The following is a 24,493-nucleotide window of genomic DNA, read 5'->3' on the forward strand; positions in this document are numbered from 1 at the left end:
GAATAAAGAGCGTGGAAAGATAAAATTTCTTTATTCAACAATTATTCTATAACATATATATATATATATATATATATATATATATATATATATATGTTATTTATAATTATCTACAATTTAATTGTCTGAATCGTATCTTGGATAAAATTCTCGGTTTGGCAACATATATCATCAGTACACCTTTCTTCGGAGACACCACATATTCTTCTTTCTCCGTAAAGCTTTTCTTATATATTCTTCTCTAGCTCGCTTTAAATTAATATATTTATGAAATAATAAACTTTCTTAAACGCTACTTCAATTACACTAATTTTTTAGATATCTCTGCTAAAAGGTTTAGTGCTCGCACTTACATCCGTCAGCGAGTTGTTGAAGAAGGCAAGCTGTGAATTAACATTACATCCTTATATCGATCCCTCGCACACATTTCTATATATATTCTTCTCTTTCGCACTTATATTATATTATAATATTTTATTATCAATAGTGATTTCCCACTTGATATCTGAGAGCCCGAAAATTTTCAGACTTCTTCGATCACTTACAATTATAGAGACGTTCTCTCCTAGCTCTTTCATATTTTCCATTCAACAATCAGGGACGAATCTTTCATTTAAAATATGGAATATGCTATTATGATATAATATAATTACTTCGTATTAGTACAAAAACGCGCGTGTCTTAGCATTAATCCTGTTTAAGGTGAAGCTATTGATATCTTCCGATTCTTCTTGTGATCTGGATGTACTCGCATATTTATCTAACGAATGATTTTTAAGTCGGGAAATTTATATCTGATAGATTGGATACTTAAAATGCTGAAAGACGGGTCTATCTGCTTTTTCTTCAATGAAGATCAATGTGAAGATCAACATGAAGATCAACGTGAAGGTGAGCTTCACACATTAGAAAGACGAGTCTGCTTCTTCTTCAATGAAGATTAACATGTAAGCTTCACAGAGTTAAGTAAAGCTCAAAATTGGCGATTTTATTTAACATTTTTGTGTAGTTTGTCGACTGGACATGATTCTCGCGTCAAACATTCGTATTCAATGAATGAAACTCGGAATTATTAGTTCAATTATTCCGCTTTCGAGACGTATTCGTAGTCAAGACTTAAGCCGAGCTTAGGGGCTTCATATATAAAACGCAAAATACAGAAGCAAGAATTTTCTGTAGATTGAACAATCTTCCTATCCATATCACATCCATTCATTGGGACAAATAAGCAACTTATATATATATATATATATATATATTTTTTTTTGAACACTTTTCTTATACTTTTATAATGCATAGAATAATTACAGTTGTTATGCATAGTGTAAAAGCATAACATAAGCATTTTTGAAATAGAGTAATTTAGGTAGCAAATTGACGTCATTAAACGTTAAAATGACGTCATTCAATATCAAAATGACATACGTTTGCTACCTAAGTAATATACATATATGTATATATGATTGTTTTGAGCATAATCTCTCGCTAGTTTAATTATTTACATAAACATACACAAACAATTGTATATACATATTATATGCAATATAATTTGTGTATGGGTGTATGTTTTTATGTGCAACACTCTTTATTTAGAATGCACTAGTGCGCACACAAGTGCAATCAAAACTCGTATCTAAAAAACAGAAGCTATATAATAATAACATCGTTTATACTTATACATTATAAAAAGGTTGAACCTTATAAAACATGTTTTGTAAAAATAAAATAATTATATCAAAACATCGTGGTTAAAACTTTTTGTAATTCTTAAAAGGTAGACTTTCTTCTCGTTTGTACAATTGATTGCACAATCTCTAATAATAATTTCACGCATGTGAACGACGAGAAGATGAGTTCAACGAGTGTTAGTACGAGTTTTTCTCATTCATAAATTCATTTATCTATTTTTATATTTTTATTTTATATTTATTCAAGTAACGTTTAAGAAAAAGAGAAGAAATTGTTAGTTTGATAAATTTTCGTTGTATTTTTCAGAAAAATAAATTTATTTCATTTTTATTTCGTGTGCCATATCTAAAATGGCGTTGTAAAAAGCTTACTGAAGGCGATCCTGTGAGGAAGGGAATAAGAGCAATATTTGTGTGTATTTACAATTATACAAGCTGAAGTTTTGGAGATAGCTGGAAACGCGGCCCGTGATAACAAGACGAGAATCATCCATCGCTCAAGGCGGCGTATTGTCTAACATCCAAGCTGTGCTGCTGCCCAAGAAGACGAAAAAGAAAGCTTAAATCGTGATCCGACATCCACCATCGTTTTAAGACTATCTAACATTTATATCCCGGCTATGAATACGATCGCGCGTCGACAATTTCAATAAATTGACTACGATTTAACGCTTCTATGAATTCACTCTCTAAATAATAATACCCTATCCATAACATAAACAGCGAAAGAGAAATTAACCCCATGATATTATATCGACGTTTGATGCAATCTGATCTGATCGTCGACAAAAAGAAACCTTGTTTTTCGCAAAGCCTGAAGCTGATAAGCGTCTCGAGCATTTTTTTCTCAGATAAAGTTCAACTAACGTGCCAAACAGTTCCCAAGTAGTGAGTACACGTCATTTAATAACGTCATAAATGTCAAAATGACATCATTTTGACGTTTAATGATATCATTTTAACGTTTAATAACATCAATTTGACGTTTAATGACGTCGATACTTAGAATAGATCTCTGAATCCAGAGCAATTTAAATTCGCAAAATTTTTCCAAATTGACGTCCTTAAACATTAAAATGACGTCAATAACATCATTAGGCATCATTTTGACGTCATTAATGACGTTAGTTTACTACTTGGGAGGGTATAACAGTACGATAGGATCGCTAAGTTCTACGAATAATAATTCTTGTACGCTTCAGGTGTACGCAGGTGTGTGCGTGTTGGTTCGGTGTGCCCTCTCTCAGATTCTATTATTCGTTAAGCACACAGGTACGGACTAGGGCGTCGGTGACGGAGTAAGGATCGCAGTTGCTGCTGGGCCTCCTGTCCTCCAAGTAGCCCTTCTTGTCCTCGGCGACGCCGCGAGGGATGCGGATGCTGACGTTCCGATTGGCCACGCCGGCGCTGAAGTCGTGGATGTTGCTGGTCTCGCATTTCCCGGTCAGCCTGCGCTCGTTGTCCTTTCCTCCGCGCGGATCGTACGCCTGGATGTGTCTGAGGTGTTGCTTGCTAAGCTTGTCGATCGCCTTCTCGATCTCGGCGATGCCGTTCTCGGATCGCATCGGCTTCGTCGAGAAGTTGGTGTGGGCACCGGCGCCGTTCCACGTGCCGTCCACCGGTTTCGGGTCCAGAGTCACGATCACACCGTACTCCTCGGCTACGTGGTGCAGAATAAATCGAGCGATCCACAGATCATCGCCGGCGTTGATGCCCGAGCACGGTCCTATCTGGATCCATAGTGAAAAGAAACTCTTTTTAGAAAATCTTTGAAACTTTTTTTTCAAAAGTGATACATACAAATTAAAGGATAAGTTATAGTTATTTAAGTTGTAGGATTTGGCTTTCGATGGCATTGACTGTTTTTTTTTCATATGCTGTAGCTTATGATCTGCTGAACAAAAAATGCAACAGGTTCAAAGCTAAATAATAAACAGTACTGATAATAATAAACATACTGATTTACAGTCAGTCAAATATGAAAAATTTGATCTCTACGAGTTATTTGACTGGCTGTAACTCAGTAACTATCCAATATTTGGCTTTGAAGTTATTACATCTTTTGTTCAGCAAGACATAGATGCAATATCTGAAAAAAGTCAATCTCTCTCAATTGTCCAATATCTGTTGCCCCAAAATTGTCCCACAATTGGAAATTGGACTTCATAAAAAAATCCTCTAACTATCCTTGATCTAATCATTCAGTCAGAAGAAAATCAATTTTGGATTATTTTCTCTCTAATACTCAAATAGAACAGAAAAGCCAAAATAATGTCAATTTGACGTCATGTTGACCAAATTTGGAATCCATATCTGGTAAAATTGACTTTGTTCTACTTGGATAAATCGATTGCAATCAGCAATTTGAGTATTACCTGGAATTCCCATTGCGAGGGCATCACCTCAGCATTGGTTCCCGCGATCTTCACGCCGGCGTAGAGGCAGGCCCTGTAGTGGGCCTCGACGATCTCACGGCCGATTACCTTGTCCGCGCCGACGCCACAGTAATAGGGACCCTGCGGACCCGGAAAGCCATTTTTGGGCCAGCCGAGCGGCCTGCCGTCGAAGTCCAGGAGGGTGTACTCCTGCTCGATGCCGAACCAAGGATCCTGATCCTTGACAGCTTCCATCGCCTGATTTGCCAGGTACCGCTTGTTCGACCTCGTCGGCGTCTTGTCGCTGTTGTAGGTGTCGCAGAGCACGAGCTTATTTTTGCCGCGGCGGAAAGGATCGTTGTAAATGGCCACCGGATATAGGTAAACGTCACTGTTGGCGCCGTCAGCCTGATACGTAGAGCTACCGTCGTACGTCCATATTGGCAGTTCTGAAATTGATAGTCGAAAGATCAGGAGTCTGATATTTTATTAGAAACTGATGATGATGATAATGATGATGATGGATGATGATGATGATGATGATGATGATGATGATGATGATGATGATGATGATGATGATAATGATGATAATGATGATGATTGATGATGATAATGATGATATAATAATGATAATCATAATGATGATGATAATGATGATAATTGAGTGAATTGTATGACAGTTCTGAAATTGATAATCGAAAGGATCAGGAATCTGATATTTCATTAGGAATTGATGATGATGATTTAATTTCCCCAGGCAATATCTTGTTGGTCGCTATTGACTTTTTCCTAAAGGGCGATTTTCAAAATTATTTGTTTTTTTTAAATGGAGTTTTAATTTTTTTATTTATTATTTTTATTCATTACAAAAAATTATAGAGATAAGATGGTTAAAAAGTGAATAGTTTGCGAGATATATTTTATACTTTAATTAAACACGTTTCAAACTCAAAGACTGTAACACTGTTGTATCTTTGAAACCGTTCAGAATACGACACGTGTTTATATAAACTTTTTTGTTTAAAATTATGTGTACAATCATGTCCTAGATTACTGATCATTCCTCCTGAAATTTTATTTTTATATTTAATTATCAGGTTGAGTAAGTTAACGATTTTTTTAAACTGACAATGAGTTAAGTTAAAGTTAGTTGCTTACAAAATTAATTTAGTTAAGTTAAAAGTAGCACGAACAAAAAATTAACTCAGTTAAAATTAAGTTAAGATTAAATTAACTAAAGTTAAATCAAAAGTTAATTTTTAAAAACATTATTTATATTAAATTAGAATTTTGTTTATTAAGTCTTTTAAAAAATGTATAATAACAAATAACAAGGAAATTTTTATTTTTATATAAAAATATATTGTTTGGTGATTACAATTGATAACAAATGACTATACAAATTAATAATACACTTTAATTAAAAAAATAATTCGTTTATATATTGTAACTTATAAAAAAATAATGGTATCGGAGATAAAAAAATTTTAACTTAGAAAAAAAGTTAATAAGTTTAAGGTCAAAAGTAACTAGTTGAAGTTAAAAATTAATACATTTTAAATTAGCTAAGCTAAATTAAAAATTATTAATTTTTTAATTTTTTTAACTTCTAACTAACTAACTAGTTATTACCTAACTCTGTACAATGATAATTATATTTGCGTTATACATATTAATACGATAATAGTCTCGATCCTATAGAAAATCTACAATTACTCAAGTTGTTGATTTAGAGTTCATTGCTTCCGTATTTTCTATCTTTCTATAACATGCGCATTTTATGCGAGATTAGATAATATTATATTACTTTATCACGCGCTCGCTGAAAACAAACATACCTAAAGAACATTAAATTCTCTTAAATATTAAGAAATTATCTCGATAAAATTTAAAGACTTCTTATTATGTCAAACAATCATAAAATTTTTATCAACTTTTATATATGTTGAAAATTTAATTCGTAAATTAATATATTAGGATTTTCAAATCATATAAAATTAAAGATGCAAAAAACGTTTTCATTAACAAATTTATTTTTAAAAAACTAAGAAAATATTTTTATTTATACTTACAGACTTGACACATTATAATAAGAAAAAGTTTTTAATATTTTGAAAAAATATTAGGTTTTTCTACAATAAATATATTTTTAAAAATTGATAAAGAATAGAAATAAAATGGAATATATGATATAAGAAAAGTGTAGATTCAAATTTTTAAAAATGACATGAAATCTTATTTCAGAATCTCTCGATAGATTCGTATTCTCGAAAATTAATCCGATACAAGGCAGACAAATTTTTACATTCAGCAAATTATATTAATAATTATATTAATAATTAATCTGGCTCACCGGAAGGATGTTTCGGCACAAAATCCAAGGTCCTGGTTTTACAACGTAATCCCTCGCCAGTACCATCTATCCAGATGTACTTTGCCTGGATCGCATTTTCAGGTTGAGGCAGATCGAGATACTTCTTCAACAGAGTTTTGTCTAACGCCGCATTCGGCGAATCTTTTAAGACGTTGCGCGACATAGTAATGCTGTAACAAAGAAACAAATAAAAATGAGAAAATTATTCACAATTTACAATCTTTTTTTTTTCGTTTAGAAGATGATTTATTTGAGAAATATTTGAAAATCGCGAGGTTTCAGAAAAAAAATATATTCGACAAAGGTTGTAGCTCAGATAACAAATGGACGTCATTTTAACGTTGAATGACGTCATTAGATGTCGAAATAACGTTATTTTGATGCTTAATAACATCAGTTTGCTATTTGGTAGAAATGTCATTAATTAGAGTTTTTAAGATCATTTAAAGGTCAATCTCTTTTTAAATAAAATCATTTATATATATAAATCGATTTCTCGCAATAGCCGGCATAAAAGTTATAAGCGTAGAATAGCCAAAAAGTGATGAATAATTAAATAAATATTTTATTTTTTAATTGATATAATTTTAGATAAACTATTATATATAAATATCTTGTAAAATATTAATTTTTTCAATGATTTACTTCAATATTTTTATGCATAAAATAATATGAATGAGAGGATCCAATTGGTATCAAGAAAACACAATTGTTTAAACAAAAAATATGTAGCTTGCAACTAGTAATTACATATTTTTATAGCGAAGAAGCTATGTACATATATCGAGAGGTATATTATTAATTGTAAAAAAAAAATAATCATAAATTTATGCATGAAATAATGAAAGAATTGGTGTCAAGAAAACACATATAACTTTAAAAAAAAAATATGTAATTTTTTACAGCTAGTAGCTACACATATTTTTATAGCGAAAAAACTGTATTAAATGTAAAAAAATAATTATCAAAATAATTTGCATATACGTTTTCACAATCTGACACTAAACAGAATAAACGTTCGCTTAATTACAAGAGCACTTATCGTATAATTATTCAGTTAATTAAATTACTCACGTGCATGTTTGCGTCATGCTTTTCATGAATGAAAAATGCCACTAGAAAATCATACATACACATTATGTATTTTTATTAAATCGCTATAGACAATTACTTTTTCTTCTCTTTTTTCGACATATATGAATACTATTTCTCCCCCATCAGAGATTTCGAGATTTCAATGAATTATTAAATTTTTTATTTTTTTAAATTTTATTTTATCTATTTTTAAAATTTTTATAATTTTCTATATATTTAAAAACATTTTTTCAATTAATTTTATTTTTCAATTTAATTTTAAGGAATGATTTTATGAAAGTACACTCTGCCCCTAGCTAGAAATTACTTCTCGCATTTTCAAGATAATTTGATCGAGATGCCACATCCGCGAAACAATAGGCAACACGCGCGCAGAGAAAAGGATAAGAGCTTCGCTGCGGTGTGGTAGTACCGTGAAAAGTTAGGTGCGCCCGTAGGGCTTCACGCGCGTTACACGTGAGTCGTGCGTGCGTCACGCTCATCTGCTCGGCGTGTCGCGAACGTTCGCGTATATGTATGTATGTAGCCATTAGCGCCAACGGGATTTTCCTCTGATTCCTTCTCGTATCGAAAATCTCACGCGGAGAGGCAACCCACTTCTCCGTCAACCCAGACATCGAAATCCCAGGCATTAAAGCCGAAATATGTCCAAAACCGGATCATAAGACGTCTTTAAGTCATTTTGACGTCATTAAATGTCAAAACGACATCGTTTTGACGTTTAATGACGTTAGTTTGCTACTTGGGATGTTCCTAAGGAGAACAGAAAATCAAAATGACATCATTTTGACACTATCGTGACTTTTTGTTCTCCTTGGATTATAAATCTAAGTAACAAACTGACGTCATTAAACGTCACTTTGATGACATTATTTAACGTTTAATGATGTCATTTGCTACCTGGGAAGATCCCTGATAGAAAACGTACGTCGTTTTGATGTTTAATGACGTCAGTTTGCTACTTGGGATCCCAAATAACAAACTGACGTCGTTAAACGTCAAAGCGACGTCAAACGACGTTAAACGGCAAAATGACAACTTTGATGACACCATTTGACATCATTAAACGTCAAAATGACGAGTTTGATGACATCATTTAACGTTTAATGATGTCATTTGCTACCTGGGAAGATCCCTGATAGAAAACGTACGTCGTTTTGATGTTTAATCACGTCAGTTTGCTACTTGGGGTCCCAAATAACAAACTGACGTCGTTAAACGTTAAAGCGACGTCAAACGACGTTAAACGGCAAAATGACAACTTTGATGACACCATTTGACATCATTAAACGTCAAAATGACAAGTTTGATGACATCATTTAACGTTTAATGATGTCATTTGCTACCTGGGAAGATCCCAGGTAGAAAACGTTCGTCATTTTGACGTTTAATGACGTCAGTTTGCTATCTGGGATCCCAAATAGCAAACTGACGTCATTAAATGTCAAAGCGACGTCATTAAACGGCAAAATGACAACTTTGATGACACCATTTGACGTCATCAAATATCAAAATGACGACTTTGATGACACCATTTAACGTTTAATGATGTCAATTTGCTATCTGGGAAGATCCACGTCTAATGACGTCATTAAACGTCAAAATGACGTACGCTTGCTACTTGGATATAGTTTACGGCCATTTAAGCGAAACATGTTTAATTTTGAGGCTTTCACATCTTTTGCTCAGCAGATCATAAGCTATGAAAAAATCAACCAATTTCATCAAAATCCAACTTTCATAGATTGTCATTTTTAACTAGATTTTTCACAATTTTAAACTAGTTTAATATACTAATTTTACCTAATTAATATCACCTGTGGTGAAACCAAATTCAATGAAAAAACAGATGATAAACTTTATCGATAAACTTTGAGATAAAAAAAAAACAGTTATCAGAATCAACTAGCTTTCTATTGCTCTCTTTTAATTAATCAAAAATCAGTTTTCTCAAAATTATATCTCATTCAATTTTTAAGAAATATTTAATTACGATGTATAAAAACTGCAATATAAAATTACAATATACAATAAAATTGTACTTATTGTTAGTAGAAAAGTGCATTCTGATTGTGTGAGAATCAAAAAGTATTTTTTCCAAAAATAAAACAGTATTTATATTTGATTTATAAAAATCAACAAAAAATTTTAACAAAACTATTTCGAATTAATTTAAAAAAAAAAAAAAAAAAAAAAAACAAAATTATATCTAAAAATCGAGAAAAAATCTCTTCTATATTTAAACTAGATTTATAGAATATTATACTCTGGATTTATAGAAATCAACTAAATATTTCTCCCAAATTAAAAAAAAATATATCAGAATTTTAATTTTTCAGTAGAATATAAAAAAATAAAAATTTTTTCAGTAGAATAAACATGATTAAATCAACTTAGCAATATAAAAACTTTTGGAAAGAGAGCATTTGTTGAATTTATTAATAACAATTTTGCACGTTCTTTTTTCACTCTTTCGAAATTTCAAATATTATAATAATAATATAATACTATTACTTGCTGTATTTATTTGATGTAATCAAGGTCGGATGCCACATATCGAGAGTGAAGATTCAATCGAACAGACACAATTTTCGACAACTTTCAACTCTTTTGCTTCGGTAATTTGCTCTCTGTCTTCTCCGACAATTATGTAATGTATATTCACGTTGTGCTAATCATGATTGAATGCTCAAATGCTATTTTCTTTCAGATATATTATCTCTGAGATTTATAGAAGATACGGTACACATTATACCAATTAAAAATTGTTTTGGACAGATATCATTAATTGATTAATTTTTGCGTCATTATCTGTCCAATTATTTTTATCTCGAAATTCATATTTTAATAATTAAATAATGAAATATTTTAATAATTTTTTTACTAAAATTTATAATTAATTTTGACAGAATAAATGACGTAATCTTTCTTTAATTAAAATAGATATACATATGTATACATTTTTTAAGTTATAAACGACTGAAAATATGATTATAGACAAACTTATTTGACCTTAATTCAAAGAGGGCCCGCACATATCTCTTCGAGAATCAGTACCATGTAAATCGAAAGATATTTGTTCACGTCACTACAAAATTACATAATTAATGTTGCCACGTTCATGTTTGGACTTTGCAAGACGATTTGCGATAACTTTCGATCATCATTTTAGACGTGGTAAAAAAAATTTCAGAAAAATATATTATATACAGATGAGTAATCTCTTACGCAATTAGAAGAGAAATTACAGGTTTAAAAAATATGAAAATAATAATTATATAAAAAATAAATAATTAAAATAATAATATTATATTAAAAAATAATAAATATATTAAATATATTATATTAATATATATTAAATAATATATTTAATAATAAAATAATTAATATATTATTTAAATATATTTAAAAATATATACAATATATTAAATTGTTTAAAAAATATATATATAAACATATATTAAAAATATATTAAAAATATAATTTTAAAAAATAATAAATATATTAAAAAATAATATTAATTAAATTTGATTAAAATTGTTTGAAAATTTCCTGTATTACTTTATCGTTTATTCGAGTTTATATAAGATATCTTGTATACGTCCAGCAGAATTTCCAGACGATAGAAAAAATTCGAACAACATATCGGAATGTTATCTTCGGTCACGTGCGAGCATAGAGTCATTTTTGTTCTTTTATACATACGCATACCAAAGAGATAATTATATGCTTGACCCGTTTTTATCGCAATTGCGAGACGATTGTAACTGAATCAGCAGTTTGAAAAGGCAATTAAAAGTCTGGCGAGTCTATACACTTTTTTCGCGAGTCAGTTTTGATGATAATAAATATTATAATGATAAAAACTATCGTTTTCACATCGTAACTTATGCAACTTTTCGTATTAATTACCATACTAATTTTCAAAAAAGATAAAATTTGAGAAACTTTTCAGAAATCATATATATCAAAATGTGTATGTAAAGTGACAAATATTAAAAATATAAATATTACAAGTAAATATTAAAATTAATTAGTAAATATTAAAATAGTAAATTAAATAGTATTAAATAGTATATATAATTATTTATAGTATATTATATATTATATTAGTATAGTATATAACTATTTAGAGTATATTATATATATTAGTATATTATATTTATAGTATTTATAGTATATTATATATTATATTAGTATATAATTAAATAGTATATAAATAGTATTAGATAGTAAATATTACAAATATTAATATCACATTATATTAATTATATATAATATTAAATTATATATATATAATATTATATTGTGTATACATATTTAATTTTATTAAACGCGCATTTAAATTTCTATTGTCGAATGAAAATACGATAGCCCTGTAAATGAATGCTTTCACAAAACCCGGACAATTTTTATCTCCTTGTTTTAATAATAGCTTTCTTTTGTTCTCAAAGTGATTCATATTCTCTCATTTTGGGATTTTTCGGATTATTCCTTCTCGACGCTCGGAGAATAAAGACGCCGCAGGATGAAAATAAATGCGGAGGTTAATGCTCTTCCTATTGAATTTGTGCAGTTATATACTAAATGCGACCTTTGCTCAATTCAAGTCCGTTGTTTTACCATAAACGGTCAATAATATATATCAGTACGTGCATATCAGTATATCTATATCGTTTACATGTCTGAACTCGTGGATGGAAAGTGATAAAAAAATGAAATCATGCTCTCTCTGTCCATGAATTGTATCCGTTCTAGTGTTTTCCCGATTACACGCGATTAAATATCTTTTGTCGGTTTTATTAGTATCAAAAAGAATATTTATCAGCCCAAGGAGAACAGAAAAGTCAAAATGACGTCAATTTGACGTCATATTGACCAAAAAATGACATAAATTTAGTCAACATGACGTCAAATTGACGTCATTTTGACTTTTCTGTTCTCCTTGGGAAATTCAGTCTAACACAAGGTATACATGCGTAATAATGTACAAAAAAGGTAAAAGTAAAAGTAATAAAGATAGGTTATATATATTATATCAATGTGGCCTCCGGATCCGGAACTCGTGTTGCCATCTATTATGGCGGGAACAACATCTTTTCGTATTTTCAGTCTTATAAAATTAAAAAAATAATTAAAATTAAAATAATAAATATATAATTTAAATAATAATCAAAATTACCGTTAAAATTAAAATAATAAATATATAAAACTCGAGTAATAATATTAAAATTCTAAATAATATTAAAATTAAAATTAAAATAATAAATATATAAAATTAAATTACCATTTTTGTAACATGTTTATATTTATTTTATATTTATATATTTATTTAGATATATTTATTATTTTATATAATAGAAAATTTTTGCAGTTTCTTGCAATTCACGTATATAAAAAATAAATATGATTTGGCGGATGAAAGACGTCCGCCCTTTTGTGGTTAAACTTTTATGTAGCTCGCATTACGTATTCCACGTACTTAAATGATGATGATGGTAATAAGGTCACGCGAGATTAAACGTATAATTTACCGGTTTCCATGACAGGTTAATCGCCCTTTATAGAAAATATCTGGGGCGAACAGGTGGATTTTAAAAAACAAAATTTTAAAAAACCAATAAATATACATACATATAATAAATAATTATTATATATATTAAATTATTATTGAATTATTTATATGTTAAATTATTATATTTTAAATTATTATATATAAATGAGAAAAAAAGAAATGAGCACAAATCTACTTTGTGAGAATATTATCGAGAGACACCCTATATAAAACAAGCTTTCGATATTAAACTTGATCGCGCTAATAAGAAAAAATAAAAAACATTATCTTTTTTAATTTGTTCCTATATTACAACAATATAATTTTTAATACTGATTGTGCAATTTATTTTTTATTTTATTTGCACAAAAGCTCGTACTGAAAACGTGTGTAATTTATTCGAAATTTAATCAGTGAGGACACGTATTATCGTTCCCAGACTTTGACATTTAAATATCAACACGAAAGACTTCTTCGAAAAATTCCATAAAAATTCTTTTATTCAGTATTATTATTCGAACCGGGCGGTTGTTATTTTTTTTTCTTTTTAATAAATGCATAATAAATATATAATACCGGTAACACTGACCACACTCTGAAATTTTAATCGATATTAAATCGTTCCAAAAATAGCTACGTTTTATTGCGAATAAAATAATAAATATATATCATTTAAATAATAATTAAAATTAATACCTATAATAAATATATAAAACTCAAGTAATAAAATATTAAAATTAAAATTGAAATAATAAATATATAAGTATATAAAATAATAATTAAAATTAAAATCATAAATATATCAAATTAAATTCCAAATTTTAATCGATACTAAATCGTTCCAAAAATAGCAACGTCTTATCGCGATAAACAATATAGACGAGAAGGCAAGATCATAAATAATTCCGACACGCGTTATATATAAACAGCCTCGAGAGACTTTTTTCAAAGTTGTACGTATTTCAAATCAATATATTTAGACGTTCATACATGAACAGTTGTGCTAGAAATATCTCGCGGACGTACTCCTTCCCCGAAAAGATATATATCATTAATTTATTATTTATCAATTTTGAGCGAATTGTTTATCAATCTTGTTTATTATGATAAATTATTGTATCAAACTTAAATTATTCAAAAATTGACATGCTAATTTATTCACACGTTTATTATTTTTAGCATCCTCTCTTTACCCTTAAATTATTTTAATTATATATGTATATATATATATAATCGAAAATAATATGTATGTATATAATATATATTATAATATTAAAATATTATTATTAATATAAAATATTTTATATACATATATTATATTATATATATATGTATGCGTGTGTATAATAATCGAAAAAAGGCAATTTTTATTGTGATGTAATAAAAAAACTAATGCTGCCAATATTTTTATCCATTTCTGTTACTTAAGTAAATACTAAATATTCAGAGATATCAATTCTATATCGATATATCTCACACATACACACACTAATAAAATCTGCATAATTTTAACTCGCGCAATTATTAATTTTTGCGAGTAACAGGTGTTTCGATAAATGCGAAGTATAAATACTTCATATTTCATCCACTCTTTATATCAATTTTTAAACATCGCCGAAATCCAATTATGCTAATTTCAAATTTGGTTATAAAAAATTAATTTCAGAATTTAAAAAAATATGAAATAATTAATATAAAAAACTAAAATAATATTTTAAAAAATATGAAATAATTAACATAAAAAATATGAAATAATTAATATAAAAAAATTAATTTCGGAATTTAAACAAATATGAAATAAATCTCATTACAAAAAAGTTTTAAATTTGTGTATATATGTGTGTTGTATACAGTATACCAAAAGTTTTATAAATGTAAAACAATGATTTCTAAAATCGAAAGATTAATTAATTTTGAAGGTCCAATTTTTTGTTGTAAAATACGAACCCAAGTAGCAAACTGCCGTCATTAAACGTCAAACTGACGCCATCTGACGTCATTCGACGTATGTTTGCTACCTGGGAACGTCCATTTTAAACGCAAATTGCACAGATTAAAGAATGTAGGTTAATATATATCTTAATAAGATAAATTAAAAATTAATTAAAGACAGAGAAATATATATATAGAGAGAGAGAGACTTAAATCCAAAGTCAATTAAAAATGAATTGAAGTCCCTCTTTTGTTCATTCCTACCAAACCCTATCACCTGTACCAACCTAAAACACCTGCTGACGGAAATCCACGATTTTTCCTCGGTCATTTTCACGGCGTGCATCAGGAATCTCGGTCCGCAAATCCTGACGAGGATGTTGGCGCTCATCTTGAGTCGTCGTCGAAATGAGATGAGACAAAATACGCAAGAAGGATCCTAATCGATCCTTTCTTCTCTCGAGAGAAGAATGTAATGGTAAATGAATGCCCCGAGAAGAGACTGGAGAGGGAGAAGAAGCCACGAAAAAAAAGAAGGACCGAGAGAGCAACGCACCCTGATGAGGACTGGTCGTCAAGGAACCAGAGTGGCACCATTTATATGGGCGCCCCTTCCCAAAAGCTGTCGGCACCTCAGGAGGCCCGACCGAGAGTTCAACTTCTGTGTTATGTTATGTCGCTTTCGTTTCTCTTTCTCTCCTTCGGACCTCTTCGACGACATGTGCGAAAGAAGCTATACACACATTTGGGATATATAAATAAACCCAAATTCTTCACTCGTTCCAGGTTACCAGGTGTGTATATGTTACCTGCCTGGTCATCGAACAGACAGCTCAATTTCATCGGAAGATGATTTGTATTTTAATCTTAACTGGGAAATATTTTTGTGGAAATTACGGGGGATGTTGGGAAAAAATTGTATCAGGGGTTCAAAAGTTGTAGAGGTCCGAGAGAGACCTAAAATTGCTTTAGCTGGTGTTTTTCAAATCTTCATATTTTATGTACAAATTAATGAGAAATTAATTAGGTAAAAAAAAACACACATAGTTATTTAAAAAAATATCCTTATAAGAAATTGGAAATTATATATTTTTTCTTAAGAGGCCCATGTATTTTTTTGGCACCAATTGATTCCTCTCTATTTTGGGTATAGAAAGTATTAAGGCAAATTATCGAAAAATGAATTTTTTATGAGATATTTCATATATAATTTCTTTAACGATATATATAACATTTTTGGTAATTACGAGGGATATTAGAAAAAAAATGTAAAAAAATCAGTTTTATGCAGACAATAATAAGAGAAATTAATTGGTATAAAGAAAACACACATAAATTATTTTTAAGAAAAAATACCCTTATTATCCAAGTAGAATAAAAATGATGCCAATTAATTTGATGTCATTTTTTATCAAATTTGAAATCCAAAGAAGGGTATTTTTTCTTAAAAATAACCATTGGGTTTTCTTTATATCAATTGATTTCTCTTATTATTTGCATAACAATATGAATCATTTTGATTTTTCTGTTCTACTTGGGGTAAAAAAAACTATAAATTATATACATATTTCTTCTTAAAAATAATCATGTTTTTTGTATACCAATTAATTCCTTTCATTTTAGACTCTTAAGATAAAAGAATCGAAAAATGAATATTTTTATGAGATATTTTAATAATAAAATAAAATAAAATAAAATATATGTTTATAGAAAATTAAATCAAATTAAAATATAAAATACCTCGTAAATTATTTACTTATATTAGCCATAACTTTTCATGTCATGTGAGAAATCGATTTATACAAAAAAATTAGGGTAATTTTAATAAAAAAAACTAGGCTCTCTCTTAAATAACCTAAAAATGCTAACCAAGGACAATTCTACATCACAATAATAATATATTATTATTAATATTTTTTTCTGAAACCTTATAATTTTCAAATATATGCCTGTTAGAATTAAAATGAATCACCCTGTATCGATATCCTTCGATTAATTCGATGCAAGATGCAATTTTAATTAATGTTTCTCCTACATTTTTCATTTTCATTATCAGTATATGACTTCTTTATAATTATTGTTGATCGTCTGTCAAAATGCAATATTCCACTTTCGCAATTAGCCCGATGTTAATTAATTCCGCAGAGAAATATCGTCCAGCACGACGAGAGACAGTTATTCTATTAGTGTTAATCTTGTTCATTTAATTTCGAAGAGAAACGGCAGTAAATTAGAAGTTGTAAATCCAATCAATTCGCGATTTAATAGGTACTCAAAATAATATTATTTTTAATTTTATTGTTAATTTCATCGTGAATTTCCAAGTTTCCTACTATTCTTTATATATTCAAGTCAAAAATATTATAATCTTATTATAATATTATATATATAATATATATAATATATATAATATATTATATATGATATATTTATATATATATATATATATATATATATATATGTACACATATAATTATATATATAATATATTATATTTTATATTATTATAATATTATATTATATAATATAATTTTTATTATTATTCTCTTGCACAATTATTCTAAAAGCAATAATTCCAATAAATTGGTTAAGTATTATAATATACAATATATTATAAGTATTATAAAGTAATATAAAAATCATGTTATATATAAAATGTGATAAAAATATAAGAAATAATATTTTTGTATATTTAAATAAGTGTGAAACAAAAAATTTTGCACTTTCAGCATATAAAATAAAATAAAATAGAATAAAAATATAATAGAATAAAATATAAATGTGTATGTAAGCGTAATTCATTTTTGACAAGTAATTAAATTTTATAAATAAGACGAATAAAAATATAAAAACAGCATACAGATAAAACAAAATTTGAATTTGTGCTGACTCGTTTGCAGTCAAAATTAAATTAAATAAATTAAAAAATAAAATTTAATTTAAAAAATTAAATTATAAAATTTAATTTAAAAAATATAATGGAATGAATTAAATATTGTGGAGACGTTTTCTGGCTGAAGTAATTAAACCACTATCGATATGCAGACAGAAAAAAAGGAAAGAAGCAAAATCACAGTCAATGTTTGTTTCATTTGTTGGATAAAAAATGTTGAAGTGGATGGTGCATTCGAAAGAGTGATTGTGGATCCAAGTGGTTAATTATCGTGAGAATCTTCAAGAGTGCCAAGAGTGAAAATGTAGTCATTGATCTTTGTAGAACTAGTAAATATTATATTTGGATCATTTACAAATTTCATTTTCAATATACCGGGTGTTTCTAAATAATGTAAAAAATTTTAGATAATTCTTTGTTAAAAATTAAAATTAATTTTTCATATAAACATATATTCTTATATCCATTTCTGAGGAGTTACACTTCTCCAAAGGAGAAGATAAAGATTGGGATTTTATTTTTTCTTGAAAACTATTGATTTTACGAAAAAAAAATAAAAGACGTAAAAAAAATTCTAAAAGAATTAAGCTTTCTAATGCATATTAATTATAAATTATAATATATTAATAGCATAAAAGAGAGGATAAAAGAAATTGAAAGTAATCAGAGCTGGTGCAGTTACATTAATTAAAGTAATTAATAAGATGAGTATATAATAAGAAAAATTATATTCTTAATAATGAAATATTTTTAAGCTTAAAAAATAAAATGTAGATATATCATATTAAACAATTGCCTTGTAATTTTCTTAAATTGCAATAATTAATAAAAAAAACTGTTTAAACATTCAAAATTGTATCAATAGGTCTAATTATAATACTTTTGACGAGAAAATGTATATATTAATAATTTTAATGTTTTTTATTGTAGATTCTTATAATGTTAATGAAATATTTAAAAGAGTGTATCTCTGTTTATAGTTATTAGTTATACAAATAATACTAAAATTGTACAAAATTTTTTAATGATAAATACGTAGACAATTGTTTGAGATTTTTTAAAGGATTTTTTTAAGAATAAAATAAAATAAAACCTAAAAAAAACTATTAATTAATTTTTTTAAAAGTTTATTTTTTACCGAAAGTAAGTAAGGGAAAAAAAGTATGTAAAAGATTTCATCGCAATTTCGAGACATAAAAAAATAAAAATTGTGAACAATAAAAGATTGATTGAATAAATCTTGAATTCCTACATTCGGAGATTATCGAAAAGAATCCTATTCTGAAATATTCCATTAATCTGATAATTCCTAAATAGCAACTAACTATTCCTTCTCTCTCCTTAAATCACATATATTTAAATCTCTATACGGAATAAAAAACATGAAGTTTTCTCCTGCTATCTATATTCTTATCATTGCTTACGAGATTTCTGTCCTTGAGTACAAGTATATATAAATGTTATATGTATATGTATATAATTTCTCTTTACTTGCCTTACATTGTATTAAAAGAAAATGGTGTCACGATTTTTATTGTACACTTTTATATTAGCAATTAAAACAAGCGGAGATTTCTTATTTTCTGAAAAAAGTTTAACCTCTCATTTATTTTGCTTTAAAGCAGACGATTAATTTAATTAATTAAGCAATAAAAATTTGAGCAAAACATTTATTCCTCAATTGCAATTTGTTTAAAAGAAATATTATGTAAATTAAATATGCGATTACATTTTGTAGGAAAAAATTAAAAAATTTAAAATCGTGATCATAATTATTATCATACTACAATATTTTTTTTCTTTTTCGTGTATGTGGGTTTAATATTGCAATATAAAATTAATATTTCTTGACTTATTCTTATTATTATTTCTAAAATATTTTTAGCTTTCTTAATACATTCTTCACAAGAATATATATATAAAATTTTAGTTCTTTTTGGAAATATTAAAATATTTTCAAAAATATTACATAAAAAGATTATTTGTTACCAGAATTTATATATAAAATTTCAGTTCTTTTTTGGAAATATTATAATATTTCCCAAAATATTATTATAATATATTTCCAAAAAAGAACTGAAATTTTATATATAAATTATAGTGAAGAATGCGGTAATATACATATGCCTTTTAATTATTTAACAACAGTGTAATAATTGTTTTAATGAAAGAGTGCTTTAACGCATATACTTTTTTATTTAAAATCTAAATTCGTATCTCACATTGATAATTACAAGACACGAAACCCAATTATATCTTCTTGCGCGTGACTAACAAACGTCATTGAAGAGATGCATTGCCGCAATCAGTGGATTGTTTGACCAGCCATTACGTCAATACGATTAATTAAAACAATCTATGAAGTTGTGTCGGTGGAATTAAACAATATTTCTCACTTGCAATAAATCGCTCATTTTCAATATGCTGTTAATTCTTTTAATATTAAAAATGCATAATTGATCTAGTGACATTTTCAGCATGTATTCATAATTATTCTTCATTTGATTTATATGTAGTATTTTGAAGAAAGTAGTTCTCGGTTTTTAATCATTGACTATTGCAAAATCATTGACCTCGTTATCACTCATTCTTCAAGATAAGCTCGTGTGACGTCGATGAATGATGATATTTAGGAAATTCGATTTCATGAATAACTAGTAAATAAGTCATAAATTAACTTAAGTACTCATAAAAGCAAAATGAGACAAATTATTGCAAATTAATTTCTACTCGCTTAACAAGATTATTTGCTGCTTTCTTAGTAAGAATTTAAAAACACGTTGCATCAATAAACAATAAAGGATATATTATAAAGCATATTAATATATATATTATAATATATATTTTAATAAATATATTTTATATAAAATTTTATATAAAATATATTTATTAAATAATTAAATATATTATATAATTAATATATTAATTTAATATATTAATAATTTAATAATTTAATAATTTAATTTATTAATTATTTAATATATTATATAAATAATTTAAATTATTAGAATTAAATATTTTTATATATGTATAATATATGTATATTTATTTAAATATATTATAAAAAATGCATAATATAATAGTATAAAAAAAAATTGTATCTTATGTAAAAAAAAAAATTTTTTTTATATTTATTTATATTCTCAAGATATAATTTATCTCAATTTTTTTTTGCAGAATGCCTTATATAAAAATACCAATTGGCACATTGAAATAAGAGAGCCTAAATGTATATTTCTGATTAATAAATTATTTAATTATTATAGAAACAGAGATCTATACATATATATACAGATGCGACAAATTTATGTCGAATCGTTCGAGTTGAAAATTAGCACAAATCGATCGGAATGAAACAGAGTGTCTGCTTCGAGGAAAGCAACGGTGCGTTTTTCATCGAATCCAGCCTTTTACAAGTCGATAAAAATACTTGTCCGCTACCTTAGACAGCGATCGATCTTCTTATCCCCGTATTACGTATGTTTGCTATCATTATGTCAATCGAATAATGTTAATTCATCGTCTTTCTGCAATATCTTTCAGATTTTATTGATTTCCCTGCTGCATTTTATTTTAAATAATGTTAGTAAAAAGCAAACATCTTTAAAAAATATTAAATTAATTTTAAAAAATATGCTGTTAAATGAATATTAAAAATAATAAATTTAAATTTACATGTAAATTCTCGGATATTATTCTCCTCCCATAAGAAATGCCCGTTCACGGATTAAAATGAAAAAAAATACATACATTCGTAGATTAAATTTAGATTCTAGAAAGAAAAGGTCTCTTGAAAGTGTGCTCGTGTAAATATAGAATAAAATAATAGTGATAAGATATTGAACTAATTAATTAAACTCGTGAGTATATTTGTATCTCAGATAACAAATTCAGATCAAAGAATTGGAATAATTTTTATGAGTGGTATAATGATATATCGATAAAAATAATCATTCAATTGCAGATAACCTTCATTTATCGTCAATAAAGAGAATCTTACGTTTTGATCTGTTTTTTTTTTTGTTTAATTCAGCAGCCACACAACAATTATTTATTTCAGATAACTCGTATAATTTTAGGAGAAATAAGATTATCAATTCTAATTATATTTTATATACAGCATCTTTCAAATTAAAAATTAATCTTATAATCGTATATTTTAAAGTGAAGAATAAAAATGATTTTGAGAAGTTCAAGATTATACTTTAATTATAAAAATAACACAAATTACCATAAAACGAAATTAATGTTTTACAATTATATTTATCGAAACTGAATACTGATAAGATGCTAAGTAAGCAAATACTTACTGGAAAAATTGCTGTACTTATGTATATGAATTGCTGTACTTATGTAAATTTTTTGTTTAACTTATACCTTTTTAAAAATATACGAAAATATAAGCAATTTTTAAAGCAAATAGAGTAATTTTCATATGGCAATAAATATTTCAAGACTGAGATATGTATAATTAGATGTAAACAGAGCATAATACATTTTTTTAACGACCAGATATAGTTATCGTGTAATCATTATAGGAAACGATAATTATGATTTCAAACAGAACCTTTAAAAAACGATTAAAAATTATATATCTGTTAACTTAACTATTGCGATAGGATTATCCCATTTACACAAAGATCTCAATTATCTCACTTTACTCTATTCTTGGATGTGTTCCCATATATAGGTAGCAAATTGACGTCATTTTGATGTCCGAAACGATATCGATGTCAAAATGACGTCATTTTGACATTGATGACGTTATTCGGTGTCAAAATGATGTGCGCTTGCTACTTGCTACGCGAAAAAATAAAAGTAATGCATTTTGTCCTTTTTTCCTTTTTAAATAAGTTACAATATCGTTTCGCGCATTTTTTTTTACTTCAGTCGCGTTATTTAGATATACAAATTACGAGGTCGCGCGATAAAGAGTAACGAAGATGTGGGTTTAAGTGTTCCACTGACCTAGACACACGCCATCAGTCAATTGGTCCTTATATAGATCCTTCATTTAAGGGCTTAACCTCATTCGAATTGTATGTATATGTATCCGTTCGCGGAAATCAAATATATCGCGCATTTACGAGCTTTGCGCGCCTCGCCATGTTGACAGTAAAAGAGATCGATGCCTCATATACATAGGGTGTCGTAAAACACCATCTTTTGCCACTTGATATGTTATTTTTACCACTTCAGGCATACTAGTATTTTTGCAAAAATGTGTAGATATATGTACTCAAGTAACAAACTGACGTCATTAAACGTCATTAAACGTCAAAATAATGTCATTATGACATTTAATGACAGTTTACTATTTGGGATGTGTAGATATATGTACAAATGCGTGGATTTCTCACATTTATCGCAGTAATAAAATTAGTTGATAATAAAATCTGATTTTAAGCGATGAGATGGGAAATTAGGTTAGAAATGAAGAAATGAAGAATGTTACTTCTATCTCTTCAGGCTACGCATATTAGTATTTTTGCAAAAATGTGTAGGTATATATATATATATATATATATATATCCAAGTAGCAAATTGACATCATTAAATGTCAAAATAACGTCATTTTGACGTCTAACGACGTCTGTTTGCTATTTGGGATATGTAGATCATGTATAAAAATGCGCGGATTTTTCACATTTATTGTAATTATAAAATCAGTTGATAAATTTATAAAATTGATGAATTTATAAAATAATTGATGAATAATAAAATCAGTCGAATAAAATGATTTTTAACGAGATGATAAATTAGGTTGGAAATAAAGAAATAATCTCATTTCTTCTTTACAACGCGACGTATTTAGTTATAATTTGATTATATAATTGATATTTTGTTCGACGTGGAATAATGACTGAAATGAAGAAACTTCTTTTATAAAATAAAATAATATAGTCCATTTTGTATGCTCTTGAAGAAATATACTTTTGTTTGACATTTTTTATTTTATTCCGAAATTCGAAAGTTTATTTCACTATTAGGAAGATCAACGTGTCCAGAAATAATTTTTTCTTTATTTTTAATTATTTTAAATAATTCTCTAGCTTTTTCATAGATTGTTGGAATTTCGAACTTTCTAATTGTCCGGCAGATTTTATAAGTTTTCGAATGAAGAGCCTCACGCTGAGCCTCACGGTCGGCTGAACCAAATTAAAAAGAAGCCATGAAGTTAATCAAAGGTATCAATCATCGAAGACTCTTGAAAGGACAAGAAGTTCGTGCGCATTTAAAGATTTTTAAATGTACAACATCTATAACTTGTGCTATGCTTTTCCATGCGATAATTTTCATATTATTTTAATGTAATGTGAAATAAAACCAACATTCCTCAAATAATGTCTTACATAAAAAATTCCCCTTACAAATTGTTTACAGACACGTATTTGTTGATTTTAAAATATTTGTGTTGTGGAGGTTTTTTTTAACAGTATATTTCCTATATTTCCTTTTATATATTGATTGAAAAGAAATATCCCAGATAGCAAACTGCCGTCATTAAACGTCAAAAGGACGTCATTTAACGACGTTATATTGCAATGTAACTAACAATCAAAATAATTAATCATAAGAATT

At 27.5% G+C, this 24,493-nt stretch overlaps 1 protein-coding gene across 3 annotated transcripts in view; it reads right to left on the reverse strand.

Annotated features, from left to right (window-relative positions):
• Positions 1 to 14: 14 nt before the first annotated feature.
• Positions 15 to 24,493, reverse strand: part of Gs2 (glutamine synthetase 2) — a 40,364-nt gene continuing 15,885 nt past the window's right edge. For 2 of the 3 annotated variants that reach the window (XM_029299058.2, XM_029299059.2), the window contains exons 2-4: positions 6,417 to 6,607; positions 4,064 to 4,512; positions 15 to 3,418 (exon numbers count right to left, since the gene is read on the reverse strand). In XM_029299058.2, coding sequence (XP_029154891.1) covers positions 2,942 to 3,418; positions 4,064 to 4,512; positions 6,417 to 6,600 — 1,110 coding nt within the window. In that variant the 5' untranslated portion in view covers positions 6,601 to 6,607 and the 3' untranslated portion in view covers positions 15 to 2,941. Of the gene's footprint in view, positions 3,419 to 4,063; positions 4,513 to 6,416; positions 6,608 to 15,305; positions 15,572 to 24,493 lie in introns of those variants that run through there. The other variant, XM_029299057.2, reaches the window with a different exon arrangement.

This window comes from Nylanderia fulva, unplaced genomic scaffold (assembly GCF_048542155.1).
Source record: "Nylanderia fulva isolate GAGA-0341 unplaced genomic scaffold, ASM4854215v1 Scaffold60, whole genome shotgun sequence".
In the NCBI taxonomy this organism is placed as follows: Eukaryota; Metazoa; Arthropoda; class Insecta; order Hymenoptera; family Formicidae; genus Nylanderia; species Nylanderia fulva.